General features: G+C 42.2%; 1 protein-coding gene across 1 annotated transcript in view; it reads left to right on the top strand.

Annotated features, from left to right (window-relative positions):
• Positions 1-4,451: 4,451 nt before the first annotated feature.
• LOC113129211 (capping protein, Arp2/3 and myosin-I linker protein 3-like) overlaps positions 4,452-13,987 on the top strand; it is a 28,283-nt gene continuing 18,747 nt past the window's right edge. The window contains exons 1-10 of the mRNA XM_026305078.1: positions 4,452-4,509; positions 7,231-7,325; positions 10,079-10,129; positions 10,225-10,284; positions 11,083-11,204; positions 11,356-11,450; positions 11,813-11,883; positions 12,010-12,083; positions 12,157-12,232; positions 12,318-12,406. Of these exons, the coding sequence (XP_026160863.1) occupies positions 4,452-4,509; positions 7,231-7,325; positions 10,079-10,129; positions 10,225-10,284; positions 11,083-11,204; positions 11,356-11,450; positions 11,813-11,883; positions 12,010-12,083; positions 12,157-12,232; positions 12,318-12,406 (791 nt within the window). The remainder of the gene's footprint in view (positions 4,510-7,230; positions 7,326-10,078; positions 10,130-10,224; positions 10,285-11,082; positions 11,205-11,355; positions 11,451-11,812; positions 11,884-12,009; positions 12,084-12,156; positions 12,233-12,317; positions 12,407-13,987) is intronic.

Raw genomic sequence — 13,987 nt, 5'->3', positions numbered from 1 at the left:
AAGAATCTTCTGCTGTTTGCTCTGAAATCCACTTTTGTGTGTACTGTACAATGTGCTACTGTAAGTTTTCTAAAAGAAATGTTTGTAATATGTTTTTTTTACCTTGCTATAATACTCAGTTATTTCGATTTTAGGGTTCAATACTTAGCCGTGACAAAGTCTGATAACGCCAAACACAGGACATAAAGCAATCAGGCTAAAAAGTTCCCTGAATATTTCCTACATATTCCTGAAATTTGTAAAAATAGCAAAAATAATAGATAAACAGGATGAGTTGAAAGACTCTCATGGTTAGAGGTCAGTCCTGAACTACACAACCTACAGTGTGTGTTACTGTGGACACAGGAGAAACCTGATGCCATGCTGAAGAGGTTTCAGCTGCTGCTCACCCGACACACTGAGTGTGACCGGCTGGGAGACCACACTCCTGTTGTTCCAGTCCTCGGCTTGGCACCAGTACCTGTCGGCATCCTCCATCGTTACCGCGGAGACGAAGTAGCTGTCACCAGCGACCAGGTGCCTGGGGTTTGGAGCAGGGTGCGGGTTGGACCTGAACCACTGGTAACTCTTCACAAAAGTGGAGCGTGATATGACTGTGCACTGCAGCAACACGCACTCGTCGAGGTAGATGTTTGAACCTGGAGGCCACACAGACACAGTGACCTCCTGAAATGCTGCAAGAACATGGAAACTCCATTATGGTCTTTTTCATACTTCTTTTTCCAATATACTAAGTGTAAGACAGGTGCTCATTCTTCATGTGCTCATTATCTCTCCCAGTACCTTTAGATGTAGCGTCTTGGAAAGCAAATGTGGCTACGCCTGAAATAGAGAGAAATAATTTTACACAAACACTTCAAAACACACACACACACACTATATTTCTCATATTCTATCACAGCTTGTTCCTGTCACATTGGTGACATTTTGTGTACAGTATGTTTAATCTACAGTCTGTTGTGCCAATAAGGAGTAAAATATACTAACAGGAGCACAACAGGCAGCTCAGATGGTATATTCCCACAAGGCTGCATGCCAGAGTCAGTCATGGTCCACTGTACACTGCTTTGTCTTGGATTTTATAACCAAGACACAGCTTCAAAAAGTTCATCTCTACAGACACACCTCGTGCATCTAAAAGCAAAAAATTAGATGTAACAAAAGTTCCATGTTCTGGTAAAATTTGAAGACACAGGCCATCCAAAACACACACAGCAATAGCACTACACTGTGACAGAGAGCAGAGCTTCCTGTTCCTTAATGACACCGTTTAGACACTTATCATGCCCATGGGAACAGAAGGAATGTACACAAATGTTCATTATTTTCCTGTTACACATCCATACATTACACACACATTATCCCACATACTGTACTGTAACTAAAACAGTCATACAGGACTCATGGCTGTCAGGGACGGAATAGCCAACACAACGGTTTGGCAGCCCCATCCAAATCATCTCCCTGAGCTCTATTCACATTCTGGCTGGTGCACATCATTTTAATTTAGCACACACTGAAAGCCCCAGCCTGCAGGCTAACAGCCCAGTCAAATTTATAACCTTGCATACCATACGACCGATGTCTGCTTCAAATAAGAAAGCACTGCTTTGGGTGGAAGTCAGCTCTCCTTTGACAGCTGAATGCAAGTGGTTCTTAAAATATTTAGACGCTGCTTTGTTCACAAGGAAACAGTTTTCAAACTGAGAACATGAGGAGAGAGGAGAGGAGAGTCTGAAAGTGCGTGTCTGTCAATCAGGTTTGATCTGTGATACTCACCCAGCAGTGTGGAGATGAAGATGAAGTTCATTACGTCAAGGACTGAATGCCCAAAGTTAGATGTCCAAATCATCTACTGTCCTTTCTATCAAAAAGTAGAGATATAAAATGAGGAAATGTATTTGCTGTATTTCCACCACTGCCTTTTTCAGAAGTCCAGTCTTGTTTTGTACAGCATGTGCTGATTTTAAAAGCTATGATGAGACTCATGTGAGAAGAACAGTGTCTCCTAGGAGGCGTTTCGACTGACTCTCACCTCAAGTCACAGGCAGAGATGGTCATCTTGGTGGAGACATTTCCTTCCTCTGCTCAGCTTGTTAACAGGCGGAGCCATCAGACAACTGAGTCCAGGGATAGAAAGGCTGAGAGGTGAAGATTTTCAATACACAATACAACTCATCTACTATCAACAAACACTTCTACACTATCTCTGTCAAGATCTGATCTCATTATAGTCACCATCGTCATTTCGTCATACGTCCTGTATGTCATGTCCTAAACCTGCTGCAAATGTGAAGTGTATATTTTTCACGTTCCTTACATAGTTTTTGTACATTCGACAAATAATTCGGAATTCCAGTTCTGTTTTTATTCAGCACTTTTGTTGTTGAAGTTGTTTGTTCTATTTATAGCCGTCTTTTCTTCCCCATACGTGCTGAAATTGGGGCTTATTTTCTCTTTGGGGAGCATTTTATTGTATCCACTCTAATCCAATCAGTTCAAATCGGATAAAGTTTTGAAAAATCAAATGAGGAGAAACAACCTCCTCCTCAATTTGTTTTTATATAGCTATGCAGGTGACACAGTCCATCACTCTAGTCCAGCTTGAAATATCTCATCAAATGTGGGACGAATTGCTGTACAGACATATGGTGCCCAGAGGATCAGTGACATTGGTTATCCCCTGACATTTCAACGAATGCCACTAGCACATCAACATTTTCACTTTTCTTCTGAAATATCTCAAGGGAGGTGCAAACTGGGGCAAAGGATGAACCAAAGCTTTGCATGCAAGCAAATACAGAGAGTGAGGATGGTTGTAACAGCATCAGTTTCAGCTGAAAGGGAAGACTCAAGGATAATGTGATCAATTTAATGTACAACCACTTGCATGTGGAATTTCAGGGCTGTGTGAATAGGGATAGGATTTAACAACTAAAAACAGATTTCACAGGTAAGAAAGTATTTTTTGACCAAGACTAGAATTTGTTTAGTGGTGATACTATTACAATCATCCCCACAAATACAAACTAAATACTTTTCCTCTGTCCTACTCCTTTTTTCCAGCATGACACGACAGCAGGTGAGGAAAGCTGATCGGGGTGTGCCTGTACACATACTTTACTTAATTCTGCATCAAATGAAGTGAGACAGGGAAAGGCAGCAATAGTCTTTTGCCAAAAACTCTATCTGCCATGTCACAGTGGGTAGATTTTCCAAAAAACTACAAAACCTCAGAGAATAAGGATGAAGACAGCTGCTGTGTGTGGGCTGTCACACCAGTCGATGTCTTCACTGAGCAGCAAGAGGATATGTTGACTGCTTATTTGACTGAGGCAGCAGATTTGCATTTTGAACTTACTCCACGGGGTAGACTTACTGAGGTAGCATCTGACAGGGGGGTTAGATGTAACAGGAATTGGCTGTTATGTATTTCTGGTGAAGTGTTGATGTGTATTCACAGTAAGATCATTTATGCATAATTGTTGGTGTAATCCCAACTTTTAATCCTTCACTCACTTCACTTACAACTTTTTCCCTGGCTGTGGTACAATTTACCTCAGTAGCTGGTCAGATTGTAACAAAGGAATTCATTCAGTGTGACTTCGGTTAAGGAGCTTTGTGATATAGCTGGAGAGACTGGGACAATGAGAGTTGCAGTAGACATATCATACCTTGTGCCTCTAATATGAATACACTGCTATTGTTATAGCTGCAGAGACAAGTGTTACATCCATCAAGGGTCTCCCCATATTGCACACAACCTCATTTTGAGTAGAAAATAGTTATTTAACACTAAATATGAACATTTTGTGTGGAAAATACCTGCATCAACCACATATGCAAACAAAAATGTATGTTTTTACGTGCAGAGAATAAAAAAATTATTCAGTGTGTAGTTCCTCGGGTTTGTACATGGTAAACATCACTGTGAGCATGCTCGGTGTTAGGTTTTATTTGGGTTTTTATTGGTTTTCGACAATGAGCAGCACAAGCCCCAGAAGCACGTACCTACTGCTCGTCATAATCTGAAGTGGTAAAACGGTGAAGTAGAACAGTGTTGTTGGTGCAGCTTGGTTTTCGTTGCAGCTCATTAACTTTTACAGTCACACTTGTATTTTCTGTGAAATTCAAACTTGAACGTGCCCTGTGCTCACTCAGGTTAACTACAGCTGCCTCATTATCCCTCAGCGATCCCTGCCTCCTCCTACCTCCTCATCCCTCCCTCCACCTCTCTGTCCCTCCCTACACCCCCCACCACCCACATCCAGCCTCCCAGCATCCACAGGGTTTCTTCCAGGAAGCGGGTCGGGCATCGGATGCTCTGCTGGAATGCCTGGGAGAGAGACCATCCTTTCTGTCCGTTTCTGAGAAAGAGAGGGGGGAGCCGGTGGGGAGGAGGTGGAGGAGAACAGGAGCAGGAGGAGTGGCGATAGGATAGAAGAACAGACATGGCTTCTAAAGAGATCACTGCCTCTGGTTTCATCAGTGTGAGCAAGGATATCACAGGTGGGTACAGGCTGCCGCTTGCCTTATTTTGCTCTGGTTTGGGGCTGGAACCGCGGGTGTCACCGGCGCGTGTGCGTTCAGGCTCGGGATGCTTTTCCTTCGCGCGTCTGGCTGAGGCTGCGACCGAACAGACGCATTGGATGATGATTGTCATGAGCTGCAGCTTTATGTTTTGTCCTGGGGCGATCCGGGGCGGCTTCCCCCCCCCCCCCCTCGTCAGTACGTGTGAATGAGTTAATGTGCAGATGAATTATTTAAAGTGCAGGGAAATATACATTCCGTTTAAGGTGCCCCTCGGGGAGGATCAAGTAATAAAAACCTCAGCCTTAGGCCAGAGAGGAAAAGGGGCGTTGTGGAAATAATGGTGTGTACTCGTGGGTCTGGCAGCGTTTTGTTCCCTGCACGTTTTTACCAACACACCTATTTCCCACCACAATTCCTCCTCTTTAAACCATTGGCTGTTTTATCTTTGTTTTTTTCTGCAGCCTAACCAGTGGTACAGTCACTGCACGCGTGCACGTGCAACTGCGCGCGCGTGCGAAAGTGGAGCGATGGGTGCACTGATGTAAAGACAGATGTATCCTGCCAACACAAATGCACGGACCAAACAAGGCCAGCAGCGCGACAGAACGCATAAATATTTAGCTTTTTTCCCCCGTAAAAACAGCAACAGCTTACACATGTCAAAGTCACAGCACAGCTTTGTATTGAAGATCGTGCAGGAGTGCACGCACACACACTGCACACATGCTCAGAGTAGCAGGGACTCTGCTGCTGTGTTAATTACTCCTAATGGGTCTATTAGGCGCACTGTGATGATGAATCCAGTGGAATCCCTGCCTCTTCATTCAGTCACCTGCCAGGCAGCCGCTCCGCCTCCTGCCCTGCCTGCAGGGACTGACAGGAGGGGCACCTGGGCCACCACGGCCCCCTTGGCCTGCTGGCCTGTACAAGGTCATCTGAATGTGACATGAGATCACATCTGGACAGGCTAAGATTACTGGCTCTGCATTTTTCTATCAGTGTTTATCATATATATATATCATCTATTAACTGTATGTTTTGGAGCTTGGAAGGAACGCCCAATTCTCATACTACTACAAAGTATTCAGTTCCCTTACATTATTAAAAGTATTGGCACTACATTGTAAGAATACTCCGTTACATGTACATGTAAATTTACTTAAGTTAAAATACAAAAGTATTACCAGCAAAATGTACTATGTCAAAATTGTACAATGCACAAATGTAGCTGACATAGTTCTATTATATTTTGATGTTATGAGTTAAGATAATGTTACTTTCAACTACTTTAACATAGTTTATAACAATTACAGCATGGCTGATAATGGATTTGAGTAACAGCACAATATTTCTCTCTGAAATTTGATGTCGTGAAAGTATGACGTAACATGAAGTAGAAATACTCAAATAAATTGCATGTGTAGTAACAGTACTTAAGTAAATTTGTCTTGCTATATTCTACTGCTACACCTTTGCCTCACAGAACCTCCTGGTCACCTGGAAATATATGGAAAAACACTTCTCCACACAGGGAAAAACTTGCTCTACTCTCTGGTGACTGTATCAGCTCCAGTGCCAAATATCACGTCCTGCTTTCGAATCGATTTGCACACAAGCTCGTCAGTTGGGATGCGGTGCCACAGACACAGTAATGGAGAGGCTGAATCATGTCATTCCTGCCAGTGACTGTGTGATTCGCTCTCTGTGTGTAGGTGCTGCATGTTCTCACCCTGTGAGTAAGATGGTTTGTCTGGCATGGCAGGCAGGTTGCGTGCCATATTTAAGACAGGGGTCGCAGCACTGACAGAGATGCTGTTTGCTTGGATGTGTCATGTTGCTTATGTGAGGTAGAAATGACACAGAAACATATTGTGATGGTTCTGATGATATTACAAGGTACAGCAGCTTTGTACTAGCCTTGGAGTGAACTCAGAGAGAACATAGTGTTATATTTCTGAGTCAGTCTGTAATGAATCCAAACAAATGCAGGTACACTTGATCCTGAAGGCTGGTCTGGCATGGAGAACAATCCAGTGCTGTTTGTTTTCAGCTTTACATGTTTTGCCTATTAGGGGTTTGTGATGTTTTTCCTCATATACTTTGAATTTTGTGTACTTTAATTTGCTTAACTGGACTTTACTTCACTTTGCATATATTGTTTTTTTCTACTTTGCAGGTTATTTTCACTACATGAAAACCAATTAACAGACACAGTGATCCTGCACACTAAACATCATGCCCGATTTTACGCCTGTCGATGTGTTGTTATTATTGTGTGGTAGTGCAGTGCATACTTTTTAAATCAGTGTGGACTTACTGCACATTTGCATTAGCTCCAGATGATAGCATAATGTAGCGTAACAAAAATAAACCCAGACATGATTTTATCTGTGATGGATTACCTATCTCTAGTTCTCAGTCTCTGAAAGTTCATTTTCTTATTCTGCACTGAAATGAGTAAAACCCTTGACTGCTGGGAAAGAAAGAAAACCTATTAAAAAAACTAAAAGACAGCAGTGCGCTTTAAAAAATTGTCAGCAATAATGTTTTTTATTTTTTATTAAGTGCTATGAAGTGTGAAAACACTGGTTTGGTCATTTTAAGGACTGATAAAGACAAATGAGTGCCTCGTGTGTGTGTGTGTGTGTGTGTGTGTGTGTATTTTAATGACCTAATATATCTCCATGTCACTCACAGAAAGCATCAGGAAGATTATTGATAAATCATCTATCAAACTGGTTCGTGCCATTAAGCTCGACACCAAAAATGGCAAAACAGAGGACAGAATACTGGTAAGTTTCTCCTGAGGGGGTTGGGCTGTTTTACACTAATATTACGTTGCTGATGTAGGAGAAGACCTTTAGTCCTGATGCATAAGCAGTCAAGTGCATGCATCATGTATGTACAGGGTCTTTGATGTTAACTTCCACTGCAGTGTGCTAATGGGGATCTGCCACAGTGTTGATATCCATGACAGCAGAGGCAGATGCTCTCCATGATTTAACAGCAAGAGCAAGCATCTTGCTTCTGCGGTCACTTACTAACTGCATTACGACTGCTGCCCCTCCTCTGTAACTGGTTGTTGGCGGCTTGGCGGAGTGAATATTGGATAGTCTCTAGGAGCGGCTGTGAATTCCTTCCTGTCTGCAAACCCCACTGTGGAAGCAGCAGGGGGCTGGGCAGCTCACAGCCTTTGATTCTGGGATGCTTTCATCATAGAATGTGGGACAAAACTCAGTCTGGACACAATCTGGATAAAATCTGGGGCTATAAGCTCTTACATTATGGACCAGAACTCGACCAGACTGGACCCTGGATGAATGCCCTTGTTTGCAGAATGCAGTGAACATGCATGTGTGCACACACATCATGCATGCTGGAGCTCATCCACAATGGCAACAAACACACACCCTACACAGAGCAGGTTTATTGATTGAGTGCTCCTTTATGTGCAGCAACTAAACCACATGCCTGTATATGCAAGATCTGATACTGTACAATTCCCAGTCCAACTGACATAGAGTCACCATAGTTTTCAGAGACTAGTAACCTCTGTTGCCACTCCTGCAATCCCCAATAAGCCAATGAGTTTTCATCCCAGGCCAGACAGGCTTGTTCGCCTTGGCAGAGCAGCAGTTCCACTCAATGGAGGCTTTAATGATTCATCATGTGGTGAGGATGAGCAGTGAGGGGAGTTTCTGCATGTGCAGCTTTGATATTCAGACACTTTGATACGTATATCTGCCAGAAACATCTTTCCAATAATCTTTTTCCAATCCATGTCTCATTTACGGCTTCCTCTTAAAAGCTGAACTAGAGTTTTTGCTCCTGCTGGGTGCACATAAAAGACAGGAAAACAGACTGGAGTTAGTGTTTTGGGAGAAAACCGAACCTAAATCAGTCAAGGTTTTTGAGTTTAATCTTTCTGATCACGGAAAGTTCAGTGTCAAAGATGAAGAGTTAATGGTGATCAGTAGTTTTTCTCTGTCACTGCAGGTTACACAAACTTCTGTTGGATTGTTTTTCACAGAGGCCAAAGGTTTAAATATCAGTCATGTCCCAACACTCGTGTAATTATAAGACACAGCCTGACGTGTGTGTGTGTGTATGTGGGTGTGTGTGTATTTGTGTGTCTGTGTTCTCTTTTTGATGTGAAATACTTTGATAAATCTCTCTGGTACAGCAGCTTGATTTACTCCTGTTTACCCACATACTTTCTCTTAACTACCCCCCGTAACCCTGATTCATCACCGTAATGTGGTACAGTCTGATCTCTTCAGTCAGTTCCTTCAGGCTGTCTTTGAAGTGAAACACTGATCCTCCTCTCCCTCCTTCCTTCTCTCCATCTCACATGCACATTTTGAGTGACCACATTTCAGACATCTCACTTGCTGTGTGGGTGTAAGAGGCTGTCAGTGTGTTGTTCTCACAGGCCCGTGTCAAGCTCCTCTCTGCAAGACACACAACAGTGGAGTTGTAGAGCTGTAATTTAATTACCACTTTTCACTGGGGAAAGACACATGGGGGGTGCTTTGTCCTCAGGGAGTGTTTTAGCGGGGCCATCGAGAGAGAATGGAGTAAATGATTGGGAGCGACGGAGCAGAAGAGGACAAGAAAAAGAGCAGAGGGCAGAACTGAGGGGCTGGTGGAGAGCAGCAAAAAGAATCACTGCTATTTGTTTGCTTTGCTTGAGAGAGACAGTGTTTTTGTTTTTTTTTTTTGTTTTTGGGGGTTTTTTTTAGGCATGTTGGCAAAATCATTTTCACTCATGTAGAACAATCAGGGACAGAATCGGATTTATTCAAACAGCTGCATGACATAAATGTTTCCAGTGCAGACAATAAGCATGTATGTGGTAATGCTGCCTGTGCTCCTTCAGATGGAGATGCGCAAATAAGCTCTCAGTTTGCTTTCATATTGCCAGTCACATTGCATTGCACTAAAAATGATGCAACGCACCTTAGACTGCAGGGGACTGATTCGCTGTGGTACCATGGCAAAAAACTAATCTGGGACCCTGACCCAGCATGACCAGTGTTTCTGTCTCTAGAACAGATTCTGTGGCTTTATTTGGAAAGAAAGAAATTTACAATGTAAAATAGGTGATTCCTCCCTTTAGGCTCTCATATTAAAGATCTGGGGAGATAGTGAGTGACCAGAACATTATTGCTTATTAAGCCCAAAACTACACTGCATGTCTCAGATTAAATATATGAGCCACTTTTGTGTTTGCCCACAGCAGATGTACTGTAATGTAATGCTAATGAAATTACATCTTGTATTTGTGAGAATCTGATTAAAACATGGCAACATGTCATCATTTCTCAGCCTGCCTCACAGTGTGTTAATCTTTTAATGTTAGACAGCGTGTCTCTGACATACAGGGCTTTTAGCTGGATCAATACATGAATATGGAAAGGACTCCACATTTCCCCCTCATCATTACCATGGAAACCCCTGGGACTGTTTTCTCCCCATAGGGTGTATGACTGTGCAGTGAACTTTTCTGCAATCTCGATTCAATTTGCTTTATTCCCTTTTTTAGGTCCTCACAACATGGCGTCTCTATTTCCTGGCGCCAAAGGTTCCCGCTAAGGTACCTCTCACCATTCTCTCCACTTAATGTACAGTATGAAGCTTATTCTTTCACAGTGCTAATCTATACTTTGTCGACTGTATGTATGACCACAGGTAGAATCCACATTCAATTTCTTGGAGATTCGGGCTCTGAATTCCCACCCTGAACACCAAGTGAGTTTTCACATTGGTTTTGAACTCTGCATGCACTCCTATCCTCTGTTGAAGCTAATTGTGTGTCTGTATAATGAAGTGGTTACATTACCTTGGCATTCACGAGATGACAAAAAGCATTTTAACCGACACAGCCACCTGTCTCGGTGCCCACTTATTGAGTTTTTCTCTTCTGTTGTTGATGGTGAGCAATGAGATAAACAACTTAGGGATCGTGTGCAAATTATTAGGACGGGAGGGAGGACAGAAAAGGTGGAGTGTAATTTTATTCAACTTATTTATTTATTTATTTGCTGCAATTATTTTAGACAAGTGTTTAACTGGGTAGTACAGCCAGTAAGCCAGTTAAGAGAAATGTGACTCTTATCTATTAGTGATTAAACAATATCATATCCAATATCAAAGGTAAACAATATCAGCCATTTTGTTCCTTTTAGTCTTCAAAGTTAAAAAATTAAGGTATCATCTAGAGTAAGCCTTTTAATGCTCGCATTACTTCCTTTTTCATCAATATACTAAAGTTTAAATCACTTTAGATTACATTCTTTATGCTTTGCCTCTCTTATTTATTCAATGGTGAAATAAACCAGATAAGAAGTGTAAGTACTATATTTTGAAATTTAACAGAGTGACTTCACAGAAAGGTTTTGCCTCTAAGTCAAAGGGGGGGACCAAAGAAAAGATCAGTATCAATATCAATATAAATATGCTTGGCTTTCCAAAAAGTCAAATCTAAGATTCAAGCCCCCTGCATACCCCAGTTATTTTCCATAGTGCCTTACGCTATTTTCTGTGCAGGTTGTCATTGACACCGACAAGTCCAGCTATTCTCTGAGGTTTGAGTCACGCGAGCACCTCAATCATGTGGTCAGCCATATTAATTTCGCTCTGTCTCGAATATTCAACAACTCCATTTTTGCGTAAGTGCCTCCAACTCACAAGACAAAATAAGAATTGTCACATATCTGTGCCGTAGCTGATAATCAGAAAGTTTAAGGAGGAATGACCTTTGCACAATTATCAAAAGAGAAACGATTCCTTACTGTATGTGCGTTTCTTTTATGTTTGCAGCCCTTCCATCTGTCATTCAGACAGTGACCTTTCCGAGGGTAGCAGGAAGTACTCACCCAGCTCAGAGACTTCAGTGGAAACCCAGAGGGCCTGTGGTAAAAGAGACATTATCATCAAACACGGGAATTTGCATACATGTGCAGCCACACACACACACACACACACACACACACACACACACACACACACACACAGAGATAGGAGCACACGAATGCCACTTGGCAGACTTGAGAGGAAGTTGGCTCACACATTCCACAAACGCTCCCCCAGATGTTCTTTTTAAAGTGTGCTGTCGCTCGAATAAAAGATTGATAATTTGGACAAATGTTTCTGTGAGCATTTTCCTTCCTTGTCTCTCTCTCGCTATCGCTGAAGGAAGCAGCTGTTCCCATTATCTCAGATTCATGATTTTTTTTTTTTTTTTTTTACTCTCTACTGTTTATTTCTTCTCTCTCAGGAGGCTTCTCAGAGACCTACGCTGCTCTGTGCGACTATAATGGCATCAGCTGCAAGGAGGAAGTGCAGTGGGTAAGAACTGTGGGAATGTGCCAGTGTTGTTAATTGCTTCTGAGTGTTACATATGGCATTGTAGTGTCCATGAAATGAGTGTGTCACATGCTGCAGCAGACATGCTCACAGTTAAGATGTTCCTAGGATGTGGACACCATCTATCACTCCCAGGACAACCGAGAGTTCAACCTGCTGGACTTCAGCCACCTGGAGAGCAGGTGAGGAAGAGAGTGGTCGAATACTGTTCCATCCAAATATGCTTCTGCCTTTACTTCATGTTTGCTTTTCCAGGGATTTAGCAGTGATTGTTGCATCAATGGCATACAACACCTGGTTCACCAAGCTGTACTGCAAAGATCTGCGCATAGTAAGCTGAAATTGTTTATTTTGCTTTGTTTCTGTTAGTTAAACATTAACAGGCAAAAAATGCATTTATTTATTTATTGCTGCAGGGGTCAGAGGTCACAGAGCAGGTCCTGCACACTGTCAGCAAATCGTCCAGCCTGGAGGAGATCACTCTGGAGAACGCTGGGTTAAAATCGTGAGTATTAATTCCTCTAACACCTCTCTTTGCTCTTCATCCTTTCAGTCTTCTAAAGTTTTTGTCTGTTTTGCTGATTTTACATGTGCAATCAGGGAACAGGAAACTAAAAATTACCCTTGTGATGTTATCAAGGATTTCTCATTCTGGATTTCAGACTTCAGTTCTTTTTTAGTACAAAGCCTAAACTTCCAAGGAAACAGGCATTAACCAAGCAAGGAGGTTTTGATCAAAGACACTGTTGAGTTGCATTATGGGAACTGTATAGTGCTGGGAAAAAACAAACTAATCGTTTTTACTGATATTTTGACATGAATCAAATTTCTCCTGGTGCACAGTGCCTCTAGGAGAAGCACAGATTTTGAGCTGACAGCAGCTTTAACCTTCTCACACCTGCTCATCTCTTATGTTACCAAAATATCTGCCAGGTGTATAAATGAAAGCACTTTGAATAATCTTACAAACTTACTTGAGTGCAAGTTTTAGGCACTAAAAATACACAGGCTATGCTTTTAATTTAAATATCATAATAGTTTTTTAGGCTCCAGCAGATCCCTGTGACCCTGGTTAGAAATAAGCGGGTATAGATAATGGATGGATGGATGCATGAATAGTTTTTCATTTGTCAGTTGACTTTAGTTAAAGTGCAATAACGGGAACCAAACCTAAATCTAATCAGTATTTGCAGCACTCCCCTTTGCCCTTAAACAGCAGCACTTCTCTCTGGTTTGACCTAGACACAGTTTCTCCTAGTACCTAGCACCTTGGAGAAGCTGCTGCAGGTCTTCTGTAGATTCAGGCTGTTCCAGTGTTTCTGTCTCTTCATGTGATCCCAGACTGACTCCACAGTGCTGAGATCAGAGCCCTGTGGGGGTCAGACCATCTGCTGCAGGACTCTTGCTTCTTCTTTCATTTGAATATAGTTCTTCATGAACTGTAATGGTTACTTCAAGGGCTTGCTGTCCTGCACAGTGAATTTGGGATCAATCAGACAGGTGATGGTGGTCTGAGAAGAATCTAAAACCTCTGCATGGTACTGTATGTGACAAAGACTCTACATGCTCATTACTGAGCACAAAAACCTCGCCGAGCGTACAGCTCTTGCACAGGTCTTGTTGCTCTCGACACTTACTGTACATATCGACCTGCAGCCATTATGACGAAAAAGCTGCTGGAGCTTTGGGACTTACAGATTTATTCATGTACCAGAGTCACAGTAGAGCCCGAGCTTGTTAGCCTGTCAGCCTATAGCTATTAATCCCGATCTCTGCTGTGTCCAAGACTTTGGACTCATTGCTGCACTTGGGTTAAGTTCCAAAACTTTGCGTGCCTGTTAGTTTAATTGTTAATTGTTTTATATTTTGATCGAACTATTGTTACTGTCTCCAGGTTATTTCTTATTTCTGCTACTGTCATGGTACAGCATATATACAATGATTGGATTTGGTTTATTTACTGTAAAAATGGACTCACAGTATGGTCCAAACATTTGTTGGTGGCAGGTTTTCAAATGTCATACATATCAATAAATGGAATAGTTTGGGGTAAGACAGACAAAAGCAGGCATTTGGAGACAGCACA

This window comes from Mastacembelus armatus, chromosome 4, assembly GCF_900324485.2.
Source record: "Mastacembelus armatus chromosome 4, fMasArm1.2, whole genome shotgun sequence".
In the NCBI taxonomy this organism is placed as follows: domain Eukaryota; kingdom Metazoa; phylum Chordata; class Actinopteri; order Synbranchiformes; family Mastacembelidae; genus Mastacembelus; species Mastacembelus armatus.
The sequence above is the reverse complement of the archived record's forward strand: the minus strand, read 5'-3'. Positions and strand labels throughout refer to the sequence as shown.